The following is a 22,028-nucleotide window of genomic DNA, read 5'->3' on the forward strand; positions in this document are numbered from 1 at the left end:
GAGAAATGGAGAAAAAGATTAGGAGAACTTTGAAGGAATGGTTCTCATCATCAAATGTTTTATGGAGCATGATACTAGTGCAAGTATTTGTTTCTGGGATGCAGCTACTATTAAAGGCCATATTGGTTAGTGGCTCTTTCATCTTTGCTCTTGTTTTATACAGCCATGTTGTTGCTGCCATTTGCATTCTCCCCTTTACACTTTGAAAGGTAAGTTTTTCATTCTATTTGTTTTTTTGTTTTATTTTAAAAGTTATTTAAAAATTATAGTTCATGAGCTTTAAAAATAAAATAGAAATTATTTAACATTTTTTTTAATTTAACCACAAAAAATTATTATAGAGAAAAAGAAAGGGGTGAGAGGGGAGTGCCAAGAGAAGGACGGTGAAAGTAAGAAGAGAGGAAAGAGAGTCAAAGGAGAGAAAAAAATGGGAAGGAAAAAGGTTCTGGTATATTCTCTCTAGCACTTACATAGTCTCTCTATTTCTTTCTAACATTTTTTTCTTTTATTTCTTCCTCATCTTCATCTCTTCAAGTCTTCATTTTTTTTTTTTCCTTTACCTTCCACGATTTTGGTAATGAATTGTTAGAGAGGATTTGTGGGAGAAGGAGAGCAGAGAGGTTGGCGGGAGAAAGAGAGCATGAAAGAGGGGGATAGTGGAAAAAGAGAAGTTACAATTTTTTTTACATCAATAAAATTAGGTTCTTTTATTAAAATAATATTCTAGATACATAGAAGAGTTTTATTATAAATATTCTTAGAATTAAATTAAATAAAATTTCTAATTAAAAATGAGTTATTAAATTATTTTTTATTTTACTATGTTAAATAATAATAGAAGGAGGAAATATCATAATTTGTCTAATTTGATTGAGAATTATGTTATATTTAAAAATATTTTTTTTATTATTATGAATCTGATTTATAATTAATTTATAATCTAATTCAATAGTCACATTGACTGGAGAGTCAATTAAAAATATGTAATATAACATTTATTTTACCCCTTTATTGATATATTAACTTTGATAAGACAGTTATTACTTATATAAAAAAAACCTATTCATTCCTTAAACAATATCTAATTCCTATGATGCCTTCCTAAAACAAAGTGCATCACAATTGCACTTCAATTCATTTAATGGAGGAGAGAATCCACATATTTAAAGAGGTTTCATAATTAGCATAAGATTTTTAAGTTGTTTATCAACGTTCAATATCTTATTAACATTTAACCAATCTAAAAGAACGAGTTTTACTATTGCTTCCGCTTGCTCATGTTTTACATTTCACATTATTTTATTTTTTTCTCTATCAAATATTCCACATAATTATAATAAAAAATTGAAATTAATCCTTCGATAATAGTTCATTTAATTTTAAAAAATAATTTATTAAATGATTCCGATTTCAACAAAGCAGGGTCAATAGTTATTATCATAGATTAGTATACATCTTAAAAATAAAGATATAAGTAAAATCTAGCTTTAAATTATGCTGAAAACACATTCTAAAAACCTTAGCACTAAAAGTATAATCTTGTTAACTCCTTATTTTTCTCCCACACTTACACTGATACACTACAGACACCACATTTCAACTAGCCACACACACCAAATTCAATTACCTTTGGCAATGGTTTCCAATGGAGATCAAAAACAATCAAGCACCCAAAACCCTCATTCGTTTTGAGGCACAACTCACCACTATCTCAACTCAACCACACAGCCTCCAACAACTCCCTCACCGCCCTCTACACCACCTTCTCCATATCCTCCATCCTCGGACCCCACCTAATTACACTCCTCCTTGGATGCTCCACCTATGTTCTCTACACTTCCTCCTTCCTCTTCTACAACCACCACCACCACCAGGCCTCCTGTGGGCTGCACAAGGCCCAATCATCACGTCCTACTCTCCAACCATCGTCGAAGGCACTTACATATATATTTTCTGGACCATCTTCAATATGGGAGGTGTTGTTACATAATATTAGTTAGTTGAAAACTTGTTAGTAAGTAAGTTGTTAGGAGTACTCATTTCATTTTTAGTTAATCATTTCTCTAATAAACTCTATAATTAGCTCTCAATCTCCCAATATCTTTTATTCCATCAAAAACAAAACTTAGTTAAGCATTTGGAGTTTTCTATCAGTAATAGAATTGAGATTTGCATAAATCTATATTACTATTCTCTAGATCAAACCTAATTCTATGGAGAAAGTACTATTGTTAAGCTGGGATAACTTGTTTCTCATCTTCTCAATTTTCTGATAGGTGTCATTGGTGGCTTGATCCCCTTCAACTTGAACTACCATCGCACTGAGGCTGCTTCTGTGAACGATGGAAACAACGTAGCCTTCATGTGCTTCATGTCACTAGGGACACTCTTATCTTTGGCCATCTTGCCTGCTTGCAAGGTTGCACGTGACGATGGTAGCAGGTGCACCAGCATGCTGTACTCGAACGTTTCCACCGAGTGTGTGGAAGTTCTCAAGCTGTTTTTCAATTGGAATGTGCTTCTTTTGGTTCCTGCTGCTTGGAGCAGTAACTTTGTTTACCCTTACCAGTTCAATGATGTGAATGGGGTGTTGTTTAACTTGAGGACTAGAGGGTTGAACAGTGCGTGCTACTGGGGCTCAGATGGTGGGGTCGGTTGGGATCGGATATGTCATGGATTTCAGCTTTGAGAGAGGAGAAGGGTGTGAGGGGATTGGTGGGGGTTGTGGTAGTTGCAGTTCTTGGGTCTGTGATTTGGGGTAGTGCGCTTGCTAATCAGCTGAAAAGTTGGATTTTTAAGCACTCAGGGTCTCACTTTTCTTGTCTTGTACTTTAGTTTTGGGGTGCTAGATGCCATGTTCCAGAGCTCGGTTATTGGGTTATTGGAGCCCTGGCTGATGATTCTGAGATTCTTACCAGGTAATAAATATTCATAGTGTCTATAAGTACAAGATTAATAACATGGTTTTTGAAGTATTCACCGACTAATTAGTAACCTCTGCTGAAAAATCTGGTTGATTAGCTTTTATGAAACTCAATGGTGTGATAACTTATTTAAGGAGACTCAGTCCAATTATATCACTAAGTAAATATGCAACACATGTGATTACCTCTTAGTTGCTTAATCGATTATTTCTTGTATGTGCTTTATATATATATTTTGTAGCATTTGGTGGATGAGAAGAGGTAATTAATTAGTTATGTTGTTTATTGTGGTTGGAAAATTGGAAAGCATGCAACTAATTTTACAGGTACAGTGCAGGGGCTGCAGTTGCTTGGCAAGTTGATGAACACAAGGTGTCTTTCATATCGCAGTTGATTGTGAATTGGGTGCTCGCAACAATAAGTTATCCATTACTGTTTGTTTTGGTGATGTCTGTGAAAGATGCATGAAGGACAATAAGAGGTTGGATTGAGTTTTCTTCATCAGCAACTGAATATCTATCTTGTGAGAGAAATTCAATAGAAAGTTGAGTGATATATGTGATAATACAAGAGAAAGAAAAAATGTAAAGTGTCAAACTAGGTATTTGTATTGTTGAAATCTATCTATAGTATATCAATTTGAGGACTATTAAATGACAAATTTGGACAAGTTTCAAGCTTTTGAACTTTGGATAAATAATGTTTTCTACACCACCCATTTATTACTATGCCAATTTTGAAAAGTTCATTTTTTCATTGTATAGTATAGTGCATTTCTGTTTTATAATCTTCTTATACCACATTTTCCTTTTTATATCCCTGTTTTTATACACATTTTACTTATTAAAATTATTTTATTATAGAATTATATAAAACAATTAGAAGGAGCATTTTTAAAATGTTTTTTTTATAATTAATTTAAATAATTCAGCCTTTTTACTATTATTGATTCATAATAAAGCATTTCTCTCATTTTTTATTTTAAATTTTATAGTCTATCAAATATATTATCATACAATCTGTGCAATCCACAATCAATTGCAATATAATTAAAAAATTTATTATATATAATTAAAATTTAAGATAAATATTTTATATCAGTAATTTTTAAAAATATTATTAAAACTTAATTTAAAATAAGAGATAAAAATTATAAAAATATATTCAATAAAAATAACTAAAAACGTTTTTTTTAAATTACTCTCTAAAAATAAAACTATTCAGTGTAGAATTATTCTACTTTATAAAATCCTAATATATTTTTTTTGAATTTTTTTATATTTAAAACATGTTAAAAAATAATATATACTCTGTATATCAGTGTATGACAAGTCACACTGGTTTATATATCTTCTTCCCCTACCAACTTTTAACTACCACCCACATGACATTTTTCTTTTCCCTAAATAATTCTGATATTTTATTACAAGTTTTCCTTATCCTCTAAATCTAATACACAACACGAACAAAAAAGAAAAGTTTCACATCAACACAATTTCTCGAAATTATTACTTTTCGTTGACAGAAAAAGCAATTATAAATTATTATTATTATTATTACTAGTGGGGCCGAGGCACTTCGTGCCTCTATATATATTATCTTAAAATTTAAAATAACTCATATATGGAATGAATTCATTTGTTGGCATATAATTATATAAATAATTTTACACAATATGATGTTTTACTATCATAAAATTTTCTTAATAGGAATACCAAATAAAGATTCCACTTCATGACGATTTTTATGTTTCTTACAATTTATGATAGAAATTAAATGTCATTCTGCTATTACTTTTAGTTAACATTAACATAACTAAAACATATATTAGAATTAATAAATAATTAAATTGAATAATGTCATATTTTTCAATAATAAATTTCAATTTTTTATATAATATATCATCCATAATTTCTTTGACTTTAAAAAGCTACAAAAATAAATAATACAATGTCATGTATCAATATGAGATATTTAAAATTTCATGTAATTTATTTTATTTTATGAAAGAAATAACCATAACCTAAAAAATAGAGATATTTTATTTTGCATGAAAGTTGTCAATATAATAGGTATTACTCAATCTTGCATTTTCAAGTGTCTTAATATTGAGAAAAATATGAGTTAGAATTGATTTAAATGAAGAAATGTTAAAATTATATTTTTATATATATTAAATTGACACATAAAAAATATTTTCACAACCATATTATTATATTACCTTTCTAATTTTTTAGATAACAATTATTTTTTCACCATTTTCCAAATTTTAGTTAATACAACAGAGTTAAACACTACAAAATAAATATGTGATATTAAAAACATAACTTTTGAAACTAACATAATTTCATGGAAAAAAAATGATTAAAGTTGAGAAACATATTTAATTTAGTAAACTCAATTTTATTGAAAAAAATAGAATAAATTTAAGATACACATTTAAGTTCAATCAAACATAGTGATATATTATTTGGGTAACATAAATCAAATTTTATGTTTCATGGTTGAATTGTAACATTTTTTAATATATAATATCTACTAAAATTATATTAGATATTTATAAATATATTTAAGTTTTTAAATATATTAAAATAATAAGTCTTCAAATAAAATTTTATAATATTAAATCTATAACTTAGAAAATAAAAATCAAAATAAGAAACAAACATATTTTAAATATGGACATTTAAAAATTTGATTAAACATAAAATGAAAGAAAAATACATTTAAATTTACTATTGACTAAACTTGAAATGAATTCAATGCAAAGGATGTCCTCCAAATATAGTTAAATTTATTTATGTCTTTGTAAATTTTAATATTTTTAAATCGAATAACTTGTAGACATGTTACATGTCATTTTTGTATCTAATAGCATTGATGCGATGTCATCATTGAGAAAAGAAAAACAAAATTACACTCCTTTTTTGTTTGATGGACTTATGAGTCTTAAGTCATTTCTTCATCCTCATGTAAGTCATGATCATCAAGGGTGTACTAATCATCATAACCACAATCATGCTTCTTAATGGTATCTTTATTGGGGTCAGAGTATTATTCTTCTACACCATGTGTCACTATATCCAACATTAAAGAAGATGACTTAAAATATAATACAACTTGCTTGCAAATGTGATTCATACCAGGATAGAGTGGGGATGAGTTTGGATAAAGCGAAAGTTGAGAATTGATTGGGATGAGAAAAATGTAGAGAGGGAGAATGGAAAAAAATTGTACAAAGTAGGTAGAGAAAATTTCTAAGAGCGAGAAGATAAAAATGGATAAAATTATAGAAATATTGTGTAGTTATTATTTTAAAAGAAAGTAATCATCAATAAGGGTAAAATCTTAAGTTATATAAGTTATAGATAGAAGTCATAAGAGAATACTAACCTAGAAACTATGAATGGGAAAGCATAAGATCAAAGGTACTAATGGCCTTCATCGATCAAAACACAATATGAAAGACATTCATGTATATCATTGGCAATGAGTCATGGAACCAGGATTCAAGCGGGTAAGTCAATTTCAACGTGTTTTGACTTTTTTTAGGACCAAAAATATGTTTTTTTTCTTGCTTGAAAGTATAGGGAGTGATGTTGTAGAAGAATCATGTGCAACCCAGTTAGATACAATAATTGTGTGATTTGGTGATAGCGTTGAATGAAATTTTTGGTGAGAGAAAAAAAACATTATGTTACAAAACGTTGGATTGGGACTTATAATAGAGTGATAATGGATTTGGTTTATAATTTTTTTGAAAATAACATATTTAACAAAGACTATTTGTGTGATTATTATTTTGAAAGAAAGTAACCACCGTATGGTTATTATTTTGAAAGAAAGTAACCACCTTATGGTTATTATTTTGAAAGAAAGTAACCATCAACATCAATAATAATAAGGGGTAAAATTGGATAAAAGAAAGTGGAGACCAAATATTTATAAGTTTTAAAATATTATTTTTTGTAATTTTAAAACTATTAAAAATTAAATAAAATTCAAAATTCAAAATTATGCAAATTTTAAATTCAAATTTTTAATAAAATATGATTATATATTTAAAATTTTAAATCTATCAAGATAATAAGTTTAAAAATGAATTTTTATAATTTAAAAGGAAAAAAATGAATTTGGAAAATAGAGATATCTTAAATTTGAATTTTTAAAAAGTTGAATAAATTTAAATTTAATGTAGAAATAATGCAAAAAATCATGGTAAAAAATGACTAAATTACATAATTTAATGTAGAATTTTTTTAATGAGCGTGAGAAAATAGAATTGAGAAAAGAGAATCGACCTGAAAAAACATGGCTGAGGAATCTGAGCGAAAGAGAGAAAGTCTCAATCCTTAGACGCAATTGTGAAACTGCCAATCCTTGAAATCCTTCCCATGTTGTTATCCCATCTATTCGTACTCATTCTACGTCAAAACCAACGAACAATGATGGTCGTAATGTATACAATTGGTGAAATGTTTATTGTGGGCAATTTAAGTGGATTGAAAAATGAAAAAAAAAAGTAGAAAGGTTTGAAGGAAAAACAAAGAGACAAAGACGATAATAGGATATGATAAAGAGAATAAAAAGAAGAAGAAAAGTGTGAGGGGTTTGTTGCGAGAAGAAAATAATGAAATGAAGTGCCATGAAAAAGGATGTACCATGAAATGGAGGATATATTATGCAGGGATACGAAGTCACTTTAACAAAAAAAAGAGGAAGCAAGAAAGAGAGGAATGTGAAAGTACGAACAATAAGTGCAATTACTTAAATAATATGTGGTTAAAAGAAATAAAAGTGAGTAGTTACTTAAATAAAATGACATAATTACTTATATTAATTATTTAATATGTAATATTATTAAGGATAAAAAAGTTATAGTAAAAGTGGAGACCAAATGGTAGTTACAAACGTTTGTATCCCCTTTATATAATGTTATAGATGTGTAAATTTATTTTTCCGTTGTTAAAAAAAGTAAACGAAAGTTGGAGACCCATTCTCCAACGACTACAACAAATATTCTTTCTTCCTTCTCTGTTTCCTCGCTAACAAGGAAAACAAAATCCCCAATTTCCCTCAATTAGGGTTCAATCCAACCTCAATTCTCAAACCCTCCGATCCCCAATCTTCCCAAATCTCAAAACTTTTCCCTGCTGGGTCCTCGATTCCGCCGCGGCGAGCCTCCGTAGCTCGCGATCTCCGAAACCGACCATGGCCAAATTCTCACCTCGATTCCTCGTCGTCGCGGCGCTATGTGTGATCCTCCCCGTCGTGGCGGCGGATCTCGAAGACCGCGGCGTGCTGCGGCTGCCCTCGGAGGGCCTGTGCGGCAAAACGACGGCGTCGTCGTGCCCGGCGAAGTGCTTCCGCGCGGACCCCGTTTGCGGCGCCGACGGCGTGACGTACTGGTGCGGTTGCGCGGAGGCGGCGTGCGCCGGTGTGGAGGTTGCGAAATTAGGGTTCTGCGAAGTGGGGAATGGGGGGTCCGCACCGATTCCGGGGCAAGCTTTGCTTTTGGTGCACATTGTTTGGCTCATTGTGTTGGGCTTCTCCGTATTGTTCGGTCTTTTCTAGATTTTGGGGTTTCTGTAGCTATGATGATCAGAGGGTGTTATTGATTGTTTTGGTTCTTTTCAATTCTTTGAGGTTTTTTCTTCTGTAAATTGATCACACGGCCATTCATTATTGGATTGTATCATTGTATGTATGAATATTGTTATTGTTGTTATTTATGTAATGTAATTCCACTACCTTCTTCATTGATGATTGTGTTCTTGTTCTGTAGCTATGATGATCAGAGGGTGTTATTGATTGTTTTGGTTCTTTTCAATTCTTTGAGGTTTTTTCTTCTGTAAATTGATCACACGGCCATTCATTATTGGATTGTATCATTGTATGTATGAATATTGTTATTGTTGTTATTTATGTAATGTAATTCCACTACCTTCTTCATTGATGATTGTGTTCTTGTGGTTTATTTTATGAATTTAGTTACTTTCCTTTTATGGTTGTTATATAATTGAAAATTGTTGGAGTTTATAATAAATAATCACTTTTAAAATATATATTTAAGATGTTTCGTAATTCGATGTTCGTATTATTGACTTTGTTGAAGGATAATCTTAGGATGCATCATGTTATTCATTGTACAAAGAGTTGTTAAAATGGAAATGGGTTCACCTCTCAGTCACAAGGTCATGCATTCATGAACTGAAGTCGGAGCTAGATGAAGATTTGACGGTTCACATTCTGGATATATGTTTTAAATAATAATTGTTGTGATAAAATGAGTCGTCCAATTTTTATTGAAGGTTCTAATTAAGTTTCTAAATTGCAGTTTCTTCACAATCTTTGGCATTGTGTAAGATTGTGATTCTGTACTCGCAATTGCAATGTAGTTGCAGTCAACCGTGGTTGTAGTCTCTCTTCCTTGGTTGCTGTGACTAATCAACTATTAAGATCTTGCAAGAATTTGGCAGGACTAAAACTCAGCCAAGAATGTATGTACCCGTTAAGTTAGGGTTCATTGATGCATGTTATATGTATCCTTTGAATCCGAACAAATTATGTGTCCTTTTAATCGGATGCCAGTTGAAAGAACAAAAAAAATATTGGGTAAAAGAAGGTGATGACGATAGTGTGAAGGCTCAAGGAATGTGTGTATATTTAAAATTCGTAGTGTAGAAAGTTCCCTTGACACAATTTTTTTTTATTTGTTTTGGATGGGGTTGACATGATGTTGGGAATGGAATGGTTAAAAGAATTGGAAGAAATCAAGGCTAATTTTGATAAATTAACCTTGAATATCTCGGGTGGAGAGGTTTATCAAATTATGGGAGATTCTTCCTTGAGTATATTAGAAACCTCATTAAAAGGTACACTCACACTTGAGGGTGGAAGAGGAGATTTATTAGGTGGAGTGTTGTTTGGCTGTAGTAAAATCAAAGGAAGGCATAAGAACAACTCTAGATTACATAAGACAGATTTTGGAAGAGTTTGAGTCTATTTTTTAAGAAACCAAGGGGTTACCTTCACCAAGGAGGTTAGACCAAGCTATCATCTTACACGAGAGAGTTGAGATTCTTAATCTAAGGCCTTACAAGTATCCTTACTATCAAAAGAATGAGACTGAAAAATTGGTGCAAGATATGTTGAGAGTTAGAATAATTAGGTATAGAGTTAGTCTCTATGCTAGTTCTATTATTTTAGTTAAAAAGAAAGACTGGAGATGGAGGTTTTGTGTGGATTACATGACTTTGAATAAGGTAACTATTCCAAATAAATTCCCAATCTTAGTCATCAATGAGCTCTTGGATGAACTAGCTACGACCATCATTTTTTCTAAGTTGAACATGAAATCAAGTTACCACCATATTCAAATGAAGGAGGAAGATGTTTAAGAGACAACTTTTAAAATGCATGAAGGTCACTATGAATATTTGATAATGTCATTTGGCCTTACTAATGCTCCTTCAACATTTTCAAGGCTTGATGAATGAAGTGTTGAAGTCGTATTTGAAAAAGTTTATCTTGGTATTTTGTAATGATATTTTGGTGTATAGTAGGAGTTTAAAAGGATCATCAACACCACCTAAGATTGGTGCTGACTTTGTTGTAGAAAAATTCATTAGTGGCCAACAAGAAGTGTGAATTTGCTAAATCACACATGGAATATTTGGGCCATGTTATTTCTTCCTATGAGGGTAATAGTAGACTTTACCAAGGTGGAAGCCATGCTTAATTGGTCCTACCCCACAAATTTCAAAGGTTTGAAGGTTTTTTTTTATAAGATTGACTAGATACTATAGGTAGTTTGTGCAAGGATATGAGGTAATGTCTAGATATCCTTGACTAAATTGTTAAAGAAGGAAGCATTTTTTATAGAATGAGGAAACTACCAAATTTTTTGATGCATTGAAAAAGGTCATGGAAGCATTGCCAACATTACCATATTTCTCCAAGCAATTTGTGGTAGAATCTGGTGCTTGCAACAAGGGAATAAGGGTAGTGTTATTATAGGAGGGCACCATTAACTTTCATTAACTTTCATGAGCAAATACTAATTCCATTTTTCCATACAAAATTTATGATTTTCATGATAATTTGAACTTTCATCAATGGTAGCAATGAATTAACCTCACAAGAGGAATAATCTTTTGATTCTGCCTTTGTTAGGGCTAATAGGAGTAAGCGAGTCAGGTTGAATTAGGTTTGTATGAAAATGTTACCTGATCTAATCAAAATTCAACCGGTTAGGTTGAATTAAATTTATGCATTATTTTTTAAATCTAACCCAACCCAATCACAAACAAGTTGAATTAAATTGGGTTAATGAGATTAACAAAATTAAATTATTTATTTTTTGTAAGAATTTAAATATATCATAATAGATATAAATCATTTGATATCTTATTAAAAATATAATGTTATCAACCCCATAAAGTAAATATTGTACAAACTAAATTTTTTTAAAAATTGTTAATTTTCTATATTATTATTAACTCAAATAACCAACATAATACAAAATGAAACTTAAAATAAATATGTTACATTATTACAATGTTATTAACTCAAAACATAAAATCTTAACCAAAAGAAAAAGAGTGTTGTCCCGAACAATTGACCATCAAAATACTAACTTATTATTATTTTTACTATTATTATTTTTATTTTATTATTATATAAGATTGAGTTGGATCAAGTCAAAAGTAAACAAAAAATACAAAAGCTATCACTTATCCCATACATTATTAGGTTTTGATCAAATCAAATTAGATATGACTTGAATATTAAAATTTTTTAATTAAAACTCACTAATTCGATCTTGATTAGTTTAGGTTCAAGTTACCATTATCTGATTACACCCTAAGCGGAGTGGTTTTACTTTCGAAATATGACAGTCTCTGCAAATGGTTTCACATTGACAAATGCTCATTGTCGTACCTTCTACTCAAGTATTTCACATTCATTTTTCCTGACAAAATTAGTACTACTCAACCAATTAGCTCTGACCAATTAGACTTGTATTCCTTAATGCAACTACGTGTTCACAATTTTCCTTAACTACCACGTGTCCTGTGTTGGTAACTTGGCCCAAAATGCCATCCACTTTCAGACAAGCCTCACTCTAATGTTGTCCTTTTTCTGAACTTGAAAATCTTTGCCACTATGTGCTCCGCATGCCATGATAGCATCGTTGAAGTCTTCCCTCGAAGCAAACAAGGTAAAAGTACCTAATTCCCATTTATAGTCGTTTTGATACGTAAAACTCTCACAGTATTTAAGAATTAAGAGTATGTAAATATTATCCTTCTCGATTTATTGAGACGTCTTAAAAATAAAACTGTAATGGTCATAAAAAACAAAACAAAAAATATCTCATGTTATGAATCAACAAATTAGTAGACTTTATGGTGGGAACATGGGCCTAGAAGGAAGGCATGTCTCAATTTCAGAGTTGAGATTAATGATTATTTATTGAATTATCTTTTCAAAAATAAAATTGTGATGGCTTATCAAATTTCAAAATAAATAATATGCAACAATCCTTATGATTCCAGTAAACTTTCGATCGAAATAATAATCCCTTTTGGCATCTGGAACAGCCAGCTGCACTTTTTCCCTGCTAGGTTAGACGTGACTCTGGACCAAATATAATTTCATGCACAAACCAGAAGCAGAATTAATCGGAGTAATAGCCTTGGGGCTGAAAAAAATTGGGGAGAGAGGGGCAAAAATAAAAGAAAATGCAGAGAGAAGGGTATAAATGAGCTTTGATTCATGGAATTCAACATTTCTTAAATAATAATAAGATTGACTCTACTTTCTCATTTTGCCATTATCAACGATCTTTCACTTGCCATATAACAAGAGGACTCTAAATCGAGTCACAAATACTCGTACATCGAGGCTGTGATGCTAAAGCATACTGAAAATGAATCCCCAAGGCTAATACAATACAATATTTATCTACCTGTTCACAGACACAGCACATTAAGCACTTGCAGCATTTGGAAAATCAATTCATTGCTGCAGGCCTAAGAATGGTCCCTTTGACATTTATTCATACACCTCCCACATAATATTCAGAAACATCAGGGCTCCACTTAAAAAGTGCAAGAATAAGCATTGCAAAGTCCTGTGTTGGCACTATTATAGGGGAACAAGGCAACAGGGCGAGTTCTTGGCAACTCAGGAATAGGCTTATCCATGTTGAGAAGAAACTCCACCACTTCCTCCATTGAGGGCCTTCCTTTGTTCTCATTTAGAGTGCAAAGTAATCCAATTTCAAGAACACGAATTGCCTGATCCAAGTTGATCAATGACCCCATTCTTCTGTCCACCAGCTTCACTTTCTCATCAATTTGATGCAAGTTCCAAGCATAATCCAATAGGTTCCTCTCTTCTGGATTTCCCTCCTCTTTCTCCTCCCTCATTCTTCCAGCTATCACTTCCAACACAAGGACACCAAATTCAAACACATCTGCACCATGGCACACTGCAGACTCAAACTGTTTTGATTCTGCGCCCAACAGCACAAACCCAAAATCACCCAAAACAGCTCTGAAGTTGACATCTAGGAACACACTGCTGCATTTCAAGTTCTTGTGAGCTAGTTGCTTAGTGTGGAGGAAGCTCAAGCCATCGGCAACATCTTTAATAACCTTGAACCGTCGAGTCCACGGAAGAACACCAGCCCCAAATAGCCATTTGTCAAGGCTTCCATTGGGGACAAAGTCATAGACCACCATGATTTCATTGTTGTCTTGACACCAGCCTCTGACGGGAAGCAAATTCGGGTGGCGAAGATGGCTAATGCCTTTGATTTCCTTCAACAAACGCCTCTTGTCTGATCCATGTGTGCTGAGAAACTGAGCTGAGAATCTCTTCACAGCCACCTGGCTGCCATTGGAAAGCTTCCCTCTGTAGTACTCGCCTCTAGAGTCACTTCCAAGCAACTCTATCTCACTGAATGACCGAGTTGAAGAAGCAAGTTGAGAAAAAGTGAAGCGGCGAGGCTTGTTTGGAGGCCTTGGCATGTGAATCTCTGTCTCCACTGAAGTGTTCAACTTGGAAGCGTTTCTCCTGTGCCTACTGATGAAGTAAAAGCCAAGGAAAAGAGCCAGAGCCAATGCCACAGCAGCCACAAAAATCATAAAGCTTCTTGGTAGTTCATTCTTAGAAGACTTAGTGGGAGTTGGTGGTGTAGTACTTGTACTATTCTCGAGTAAGATCTTACCTTGGCAGGTTTCATCTGAAGGGAACCGAAGAAAAGCTTGGCTTGTGGAAGTGAAGCTCCAAGAGAGTATGTTATGGATTTGTGTGTGGTTACCTGTGGAAGCTGAGAACCCCACAAACATGTACTCATTTAGATAAGGAGAGAGATCCATGGATTCTGAGAAGATAGGCTTGGGTGGATAATCCTCTTGGTTTCCCTTTCCAAGGCGAATGTCCATTCTTCTTTGAGGACCATCATAGGTGATCCAAACACGGTGAACAGAACCATCCTTAAGGGACACTCCAACATCAGAAACATTGACAACTTTGGTGGATACTATGGTGCCTAAGTTGATGCCAATATGGTTGTCATTTGGATCTCCAAACTCTATGTTCTTTCTTGTGTCAAACTCCACTGCCACTGCCTTGTAGTCATTCTCACAAGCATCATTGAGCATGCCAAGCCATGGTCCTGGCCTTCCCACTGTGAACTCATCAGGGACAACGATGAAAGTGAGGCCACTTCCTCCATACTCACCTTGCTCAGAGGCAGTGGAATTGTTCATCTGAAAAGAGAAAGTGGTGTGAAAGGAAGCTGGGGTCTTGGTGCTTGGATCTAGCAGGCGAATTGGGAAGGAGTAGATCCCTCTTCCTGCTTGGTGTCTTATGTCTATGTCATGTGATTCATTTGGGATTTGAAGAGCACCCTTTTCATTTGAGAACCTGGCACTGCCTAGGAGCTTCACATCATGGACTAGTCTGGGGTTGTTGCTGAAGCTGAAGTTAGGGAAGTAGAAGTGCTTTGTCACGTTGATTGGAACATCACTAGCTGAATGAACTGGAACTGGGTGTGGCCAAATCGAGGCCAGAAGATTCAACAAACAACATATGAGCAAGATTTTGCACAAGGAAGCCATTGAATGCAAAGGAACAAAGAAAATTCCAATCATTCAGCTAGTGCTAATAATTGTGGTAATGCCACGGATAAGGCTAGGAATGTGGTTTGAGTTAGGTGCCAATGGTTAATACACCAAAACGGAAGAAAGCAAATCTGACTGGACTATGAATTGGACTAAATAAAATAATTGAAATTATTTGAAGAGGAAAATGATGCAGGGTAATCAACGTAAGTTTGATTAATATCACTCATGTTACGGAAGCAACGTAACCTGCTATGTGGGGTATGATATGACAGTAGAGATATATGAGGTGCAAAATTGATTCATTAGAATTACTGTTCCATTCACGTTTTGTTTTTGGCATTTCCGTAACCCAAATGAAAATGAAAGCAAAACCATAATATTTTAGATATATGTTAGATCAAGCAAGATTTAACACGTGTCTAAGGAATATTGTTCACTATGATATGAGCATAATAATAATAATAACAATCGAGAAATATAATTGTGGATCAAACAAGAAGCAGTGCGCCGTCTACTTGTTATTTTATGGTATCTGATTGGTGGTCAATAATCAATATTCAATATAATTGATTGGTTAGAAGAGAAGATGGGATAATGAATTCAATAATAGAGCCTTGTCAAATTGAAGTTTGCAGTTGCAGTTTTGTTATTATCCTTGATATTATAGAAAATTACCCACAAATATGATTACTTTTGTCGTAAATTAATCACGATGTGGTAGCAAATTTATTATGGGTGGGGACTACTTTCTAAAATCTGTTTTGTTCTTCAAGCCTCAAGTGCATTTCTCTGTTACAATTTTTTATTTCATGGTGATTTCGTTTCAATGCAATGCAAACCAAACGAGAAAGTTGATTCACTTTTTCTGTATTGGCTGTTATTTTTTCTTGTTGACGTTTACGGTTTTGGGAAACGTGCTTTCTACAATAATGCAATGAAGATGATGTCACTTGCAAATTCAATTTTCAATTCTGCTTCTACTTGAAATATAAAAGAATTGATCAATTACATCAGCTAATCATTCTTCGTCTTATTTTAATAATTTTGATTTACCTAATATGTATCTCATTATATAAGAGATTATACAAAATGTACTAATTATTTCTAAAACATTTTGTACTTAATTAATGCATAAGTAGTCCTTTTATATAATTTTAATCAATAATTATTGTTATTAATTTTAATAATAGAAGCTTATTAATATATTTATAACTCTCTTTAAAAAAAAAATTAGTCGACTAAATTGTGTCCAAATTTTGACAAACTATTTTTATGAGAAGAGTTGTTTCAACGCTAATAACTTCATATAATAAGATTTTAGTTGTTACATTCAATGATCAATTGGAAAATTAAGAACTTTATTAATTCATTATTTTCTAGTTAGCCGTGTGAATGTTTTTTTAATGTTACTTTCATTATGTTTATAATTTTTATTTGTTTGAATATTATTTGAGCTTTATAATTTTATCTAAGTAAATTTAATATAAAAATCATTATTTTAAATCAATAAAAAAATATAAAAAAGCATCCCAGATTTAAAAATTACCATTATTTTAAAGTATTTGTCTCTTTATTTAGATATATCTCATTTTAGAGGATAAAATACAATAATAATTATTAATTAAAAAATATATTATAATTAATTTTAGATTTTATTATATATGTAATTGATTTTGTCATGATTATCAATCAATTTTTAATCAACAACTATGAATATAATTTATCTTTTAAGGTACATTCCTTCAATTTAGAGAATTTATATCCTATTTTAGAAGGTCTAAATAATGTGTAGAGAGAGAAAGGATAGACTTATTGCAAGGGATAAATCTACTTAAGTTTATTTTATTCAATAATTCATATTTTATGTTTTACGATTTAACCGTTAAATTGGAAATTTTTAATACATAGATCAATCTTACAATTGTTTAAAAAATTTGAAAACTATTTTATTAATTCAAATTAATGTATAAAATATTTTTATGATTATCCGTCAATTTAAATTAAAGAAGTCAAATATCAAATAATTTTTAAAATTTTTAAAAATTTATAGATTTAATCTATATATTTTAAAATTATATAATTTTTTACATATTTAAGTTAACCTATATTATAATTTTTTTTGTTAATATATCAAATGATATATATTTATTATTATTAAAAAAATTATATATATTACTAATATTATAATATTACTGATAAATTAATATCAATAATATTACTTTTATATTTCTAGATAAATTAATAATTTTATAAATATAAATTAGTATACATAAATATACTTTTAAAAAATATAAATATATTATATAAGATATAAATATATATATATATATATAATATAATAGAAGAAATTTAATTAAAAATATACTAATTAAATTTTTTTTACAAAATTATATTTTTAATAATAGAGACTAAAATTAGATAATTATAATTATTTAATTAATATTTTACAAAATAAAATTACACAATTTTAATACTCAATTAAGATTTCAGAAATTAAAATTATACAATTATGTAGATGGATAAACTATTTGATAAATATTTTTTTTTCACTAAATACTTAAAGACAATGGCTGTAATAGAAAAAGAAAAAATATCGTCAATCCAATCATATAATTCTCTTGAAAGAATTATCACTCCCGACCAAGGAACACATTCTCAAGTTCAGGTCACTTGGTTACGACATTGTGTGTGATTCATGAAATCAAAGGTGGACCACCTCCCAACATAAGAGATAGATATCATATGTATTTGATAAATCCGATAACCTGGTTTTGTCTTTGATTTCTTCAAGTTGCAAAGAAAACGGTGGATTTGTATCTGTCATCCATACATAGTATACTAATCTACGGATCTCATAGTCAAAATCAGTCTACTGCATGAAGTTGAAGATGTCAGATAAATTTTCAACGACGGTGTGGTGTGATTTGTTTGGTGAGGAACTCATCCTCCAGAAAGAGCTAGGTTGCAGTGATCTTGGAACTGATCTTGGAACTGAAGGGGTAAAATTGCTGGTGTTGGTGGAATTATTATAAAAATAAAAAAATAAATAAAAAAGTTGTTATCACCTATAATTTCATGTTAAATCCCTAAATCTACTCCCAAATATACTGTTCATTGTGGAATTGGCACCAGATATAATGAGTAAAGGGGAGAAAACATTTATTTAAAAACTAATTTTTACATAAAAATTTTAAAAGAAAATTATTCTTCAATCTAGAGTGTTAATTTATTTTATAATAAATTTAATGGTATAAAATCATCGCTCACAGGTAAACTGATTTAATGGTTCACCGCCATAAATTTTTATATATTTGAGTTTATTTATTTTTAATATTATGAATTAAATAAATGATTGGGATATGTTGTAATGTTTTTATATATTTTTAATAATGAATTAAATAAATTTTTATATATTTTTAATGTTTTGTTCTAACTTGTGCACACTTTATGCTTAGATGAACGGTTTAATAAAATTATTTAACTTATAAAAGAATCGCTATCACCATAATCTCACATGGTAGATTTAAAACATAGTTAAGTTTAAAATAAATATTAAAAGTGAGATTTTTTTTAAAATTAATAATAATATTTTTTAATAAAAAAATAAATATATTTTAAATATAAGTGTTAAAAATAATTATATTTGTATATTTTTTAAAGATAGACCTTTTAAATAAACTTTTAAGGATAAAAAAATGAATTTTAAATTATAAACCATGAAAAAATTATAAATATTAATATAAAATATTTTTTAAGAGGTGAAAGCAAAAATTCTAAACCTTAAACTTTATTAGTTTCATGCTTGGACCACCATGTAATCACATAAAAGATAAGGTCAATACTAGAATTTTAAAAATATTAAGAAATAGGACAAAAAAAAATTAAAACTTTTGAATAAAGTCATTCTAGAAAGAATGTATTCAGTAAAATTAGTTTACTAGCTAATTAAAAATCATAAGCTATAAAATATAATATGGAAAATTATAAATTTATAAGTTACTTATAATATCAAAAGTATTTGATAAGATTAATTGATAAATGTAAAATGACATAAAATAATTTTTATAATAGTGAAATAATAATAAAATAGGCAAAATAATTTATAAATTAAAAAAATATTAAAAAAATCAAGTAAATTAATGAAGATAAAAAAGGAGAAATATAAACAAGTTTATAAAAATAAACTATAAGTTAATAAAATAAATTTATATAAACTCTCGTATTTAATAAATTTATTTTAATCAAATTAACTTATAATATCAAATAAAATTTTTTAAATGTCTTGTTAAACAGGCATTTTAATCTTTATACAAGAAATTTTTTATTTATTAAAATGTATAAATTTAAAAGCATTCAACAACTCTAAGTCATATATGATATATGTGAATGGAAGACTATGAATCACACCTTAAAAACACCATGATACAATTTGAAAACTAAACTATAGCCAATGAGTCAGATCCCATATAATTCCAAGACAGTTTGGGCTGGGCCCATGATATGACGTATTCGGCATTAATCTCATGGGCCATGGTCAAGGTAGGTATGAATGGAAATGAAAATGACATTCGTGCGCGTGTACTTGTGTTTAGAGGTGTTTTTAAGTGGAGATTTTAGCAGGATTTGGTTTAAATTTTGAATGAAAAAACACCTGAACTAAATATAAAAGTATGTAACTTATTTTCAATGCAACATTGACTTTTTATTTTGCAATTTGGTGTTCGATTTGATTTAGTGTTTTTATTTTTCAACTTATTAATCTAATGTAGGATTTAATAATTAAAATTTATATAATTATTATGATATATCTTTATTTAAATTTTATTTAAAATTTTTATTATTGAGACATTTAGTACATGAATTTTTTTTACTTTTTCAAGAATTTGACGTAAAAAATATTAGTTTTTCCAAAATAAATTCTCCAACATATTCAAATTCACTTGTATAATTACAACAAAACAAAATATCAAAAGAAAAAAGAGTGAAAAGTATTTCACTCTATCTACCAATGTAAGTGTAAGAAATGTCTGGGTAGTCACATACATGCTTAACAATATCATGTAAAACAATAACAAACATCATTAATCACATTTACAATTCTCAATAATTAAGGCAATACAAAACAACATATTATATTCACATGATGTAACAAGACTTATACCACACATATGAATATCCATCCAATTCATAATTAAAAAACAATTAGTATGTTATTATCATGCAATAGACAAGACTCTCCTAAACTTATATGCATGAAACACTAGTAAAATCTTTTTATCACGACCCGAAGGTATGAGTAGTCTAAGAAGATATGTAGGATCAAATCATTGTAGCACTCTATACTAGCAAAAAATAAAGTAATGGTGCATCAAGATAATGGTGTCGCCCAAGTTTCAACCCATGTGTACACAAACGAGCGAGATTGAGGCTCCTAAACCCATTTGTCCCAAGGTCATGAATCCTAAGCTTTTACATTAGGGAAACCTTCCCAGGCAGCATATTACACATGATACCTATCATAAAAACACATAATGCATAATCATACTCATCACATTCATAATTCACATATACAAGATTTTACATCACATTAATCACATCTCTGATTGGCCAAACACCCAGATTTGTCACATTGTTAAAATTTACTTAAACTCAAGTCACATGATCACATATCTCATAATTTTAGGGATTCACATTCGCATCACATACATTTTCACTATTTCACACATATCTCACTTGTTACTATCAATTAGTTCATATGGTTTACCTATCAAAGTTATTCATATTCATATTCCTTACGGGAGTTTAAACATCTAAGTTTCAGGTATAAGGTAGCCTCTGACGTAGATTACCCTGTGCCCGGCCTCAATCGAGAGCCTCTGGACAAATCAGTTTCGACATGGTCCATCCTGGGCTTGATGAATTAACAACAAGGATTCCCTTGGAGCTTCTACGTCCTGTATGAGAACTCTCTTGCTTGATGTCAACACCACTATGAGCACTCTATGGCTTTCACGTCCGTTGTGAATTTTTCCCACACTCAATATGATCACCATAAAAAGCAACCCAAACTCCTTGTCACGCCCCACGTCTAACAGCCCCCAAATGACACTTGACGTGATATAAAAAATGAAACTTTTGCATAATTTACAAGTCATATTCACACTAAGGCTCACAACTTCAAATTTATTTTAGAAAGAGAATATCAAAGTTTATTTAATTTATTCTACTCTCAGGGTTTCCTAATAATATTTATTTATCTAATAATTTGTTTTATCTTAGTCCTTCAGGTTCTCCTAGGGGTCCACAAGTAAGGATGAGAATAAGTCAAACTCTAAACAAGGACTTATGATCTAACCTATTTAACATTTGACCTTGCCTAACTTATTTAATAAAAAGGTTATGTTTAGCCTTTTAAAAAATCCTATTTATTTAAAAAGGTTGGGTTTAAACTTATAAAAAATCTGTTAAGCTAATAGCTCAATCTATTTTATCTATGATATAATAATAAATTATATTATTAACAATATAATTAAATAAATAAATTTTTAATACAAAAATTCAAATTATCAATATTTCTTACATTTCTACTATACTTAAACATTTTACATTTCTTGTTCGTATGAAATCAAGATATCAAAAAACAAAAATTCTAGTAACTATATCTCTGCCTACTTTTTCCTTCATCTTTATGGTTCATTATTTAGAATATTTCAAATGTGATATAAGAAATATTTACTAAGTTATTTTTTATAAGATTACCTTCTTCATTATAGCTTGTACATGAGTGTGTCCCTTAATTAACTTTTTATTTTTTATTTTAAATTTTAATAATATAGAGTAAACTATTTTTTTTATCATGCATAATATTAAAAAAAGACTTATCTTGCAAATTAAAGAAAGACTTGTATGTGTATTTAAAAATATAATTGTTAATTTATTTAACGTTGTTAATATAAAATAGGTT

The 22,028-nt window shown here is 30.2% G+C and overlaps 1 protein-coding gene and 1 pseudogene across 1 annotated transcript; one reads left to right on the top strand and one right to left on the bottom strand.

The window, feature by feature from the left end:
* Nucleotides 1-2,245: 2,245 nt before the first annotated feature.
* Nucleotides 2,246-3,870, top strand: LOC109809723 (UNC93-like protein 1 pseudogene; annotated as a pseudogene).
* Nucleotides 3,871-12,683: 8,813 nt separating this feature from the next.
* Nucleotides 12,684-15,245, bottom strand: LOC109791013 (L-type lectin-domain containing receptor kinase VIII.2). The gene has a single exon (XM_020350265.3). It carries the CDS (start codon nt 15,089-15,091, stop codon nt 13,031-13,033), a length of 2,061 nt encoding a protein of 686 aa, XP_020205854.2. The 5' UTR covers nt 15,092-15,245; the 3' UTR covers nt 12,684-13,030.
* Between the last annotated feature and the right edge of the window lie 6,783 nt (nt 15,246-22,028).

The sequence above is a fragment of the Cajanus cajan genome, chromosome 9 (genome assembly GCF_000230855.2).
Source record: "Cajanus cajan strain Asha chromosome 9, NIPB_CcT2T_4, whole genome shotgun sequence".
Classification (NCBI taxonomy): domain Eukaryota; kingdom Viridiplantae; phylum Streptophyta; class Magnoliopsida; order Fabales; family Fabaceae; genus Cajanus; species Cajanus cajan.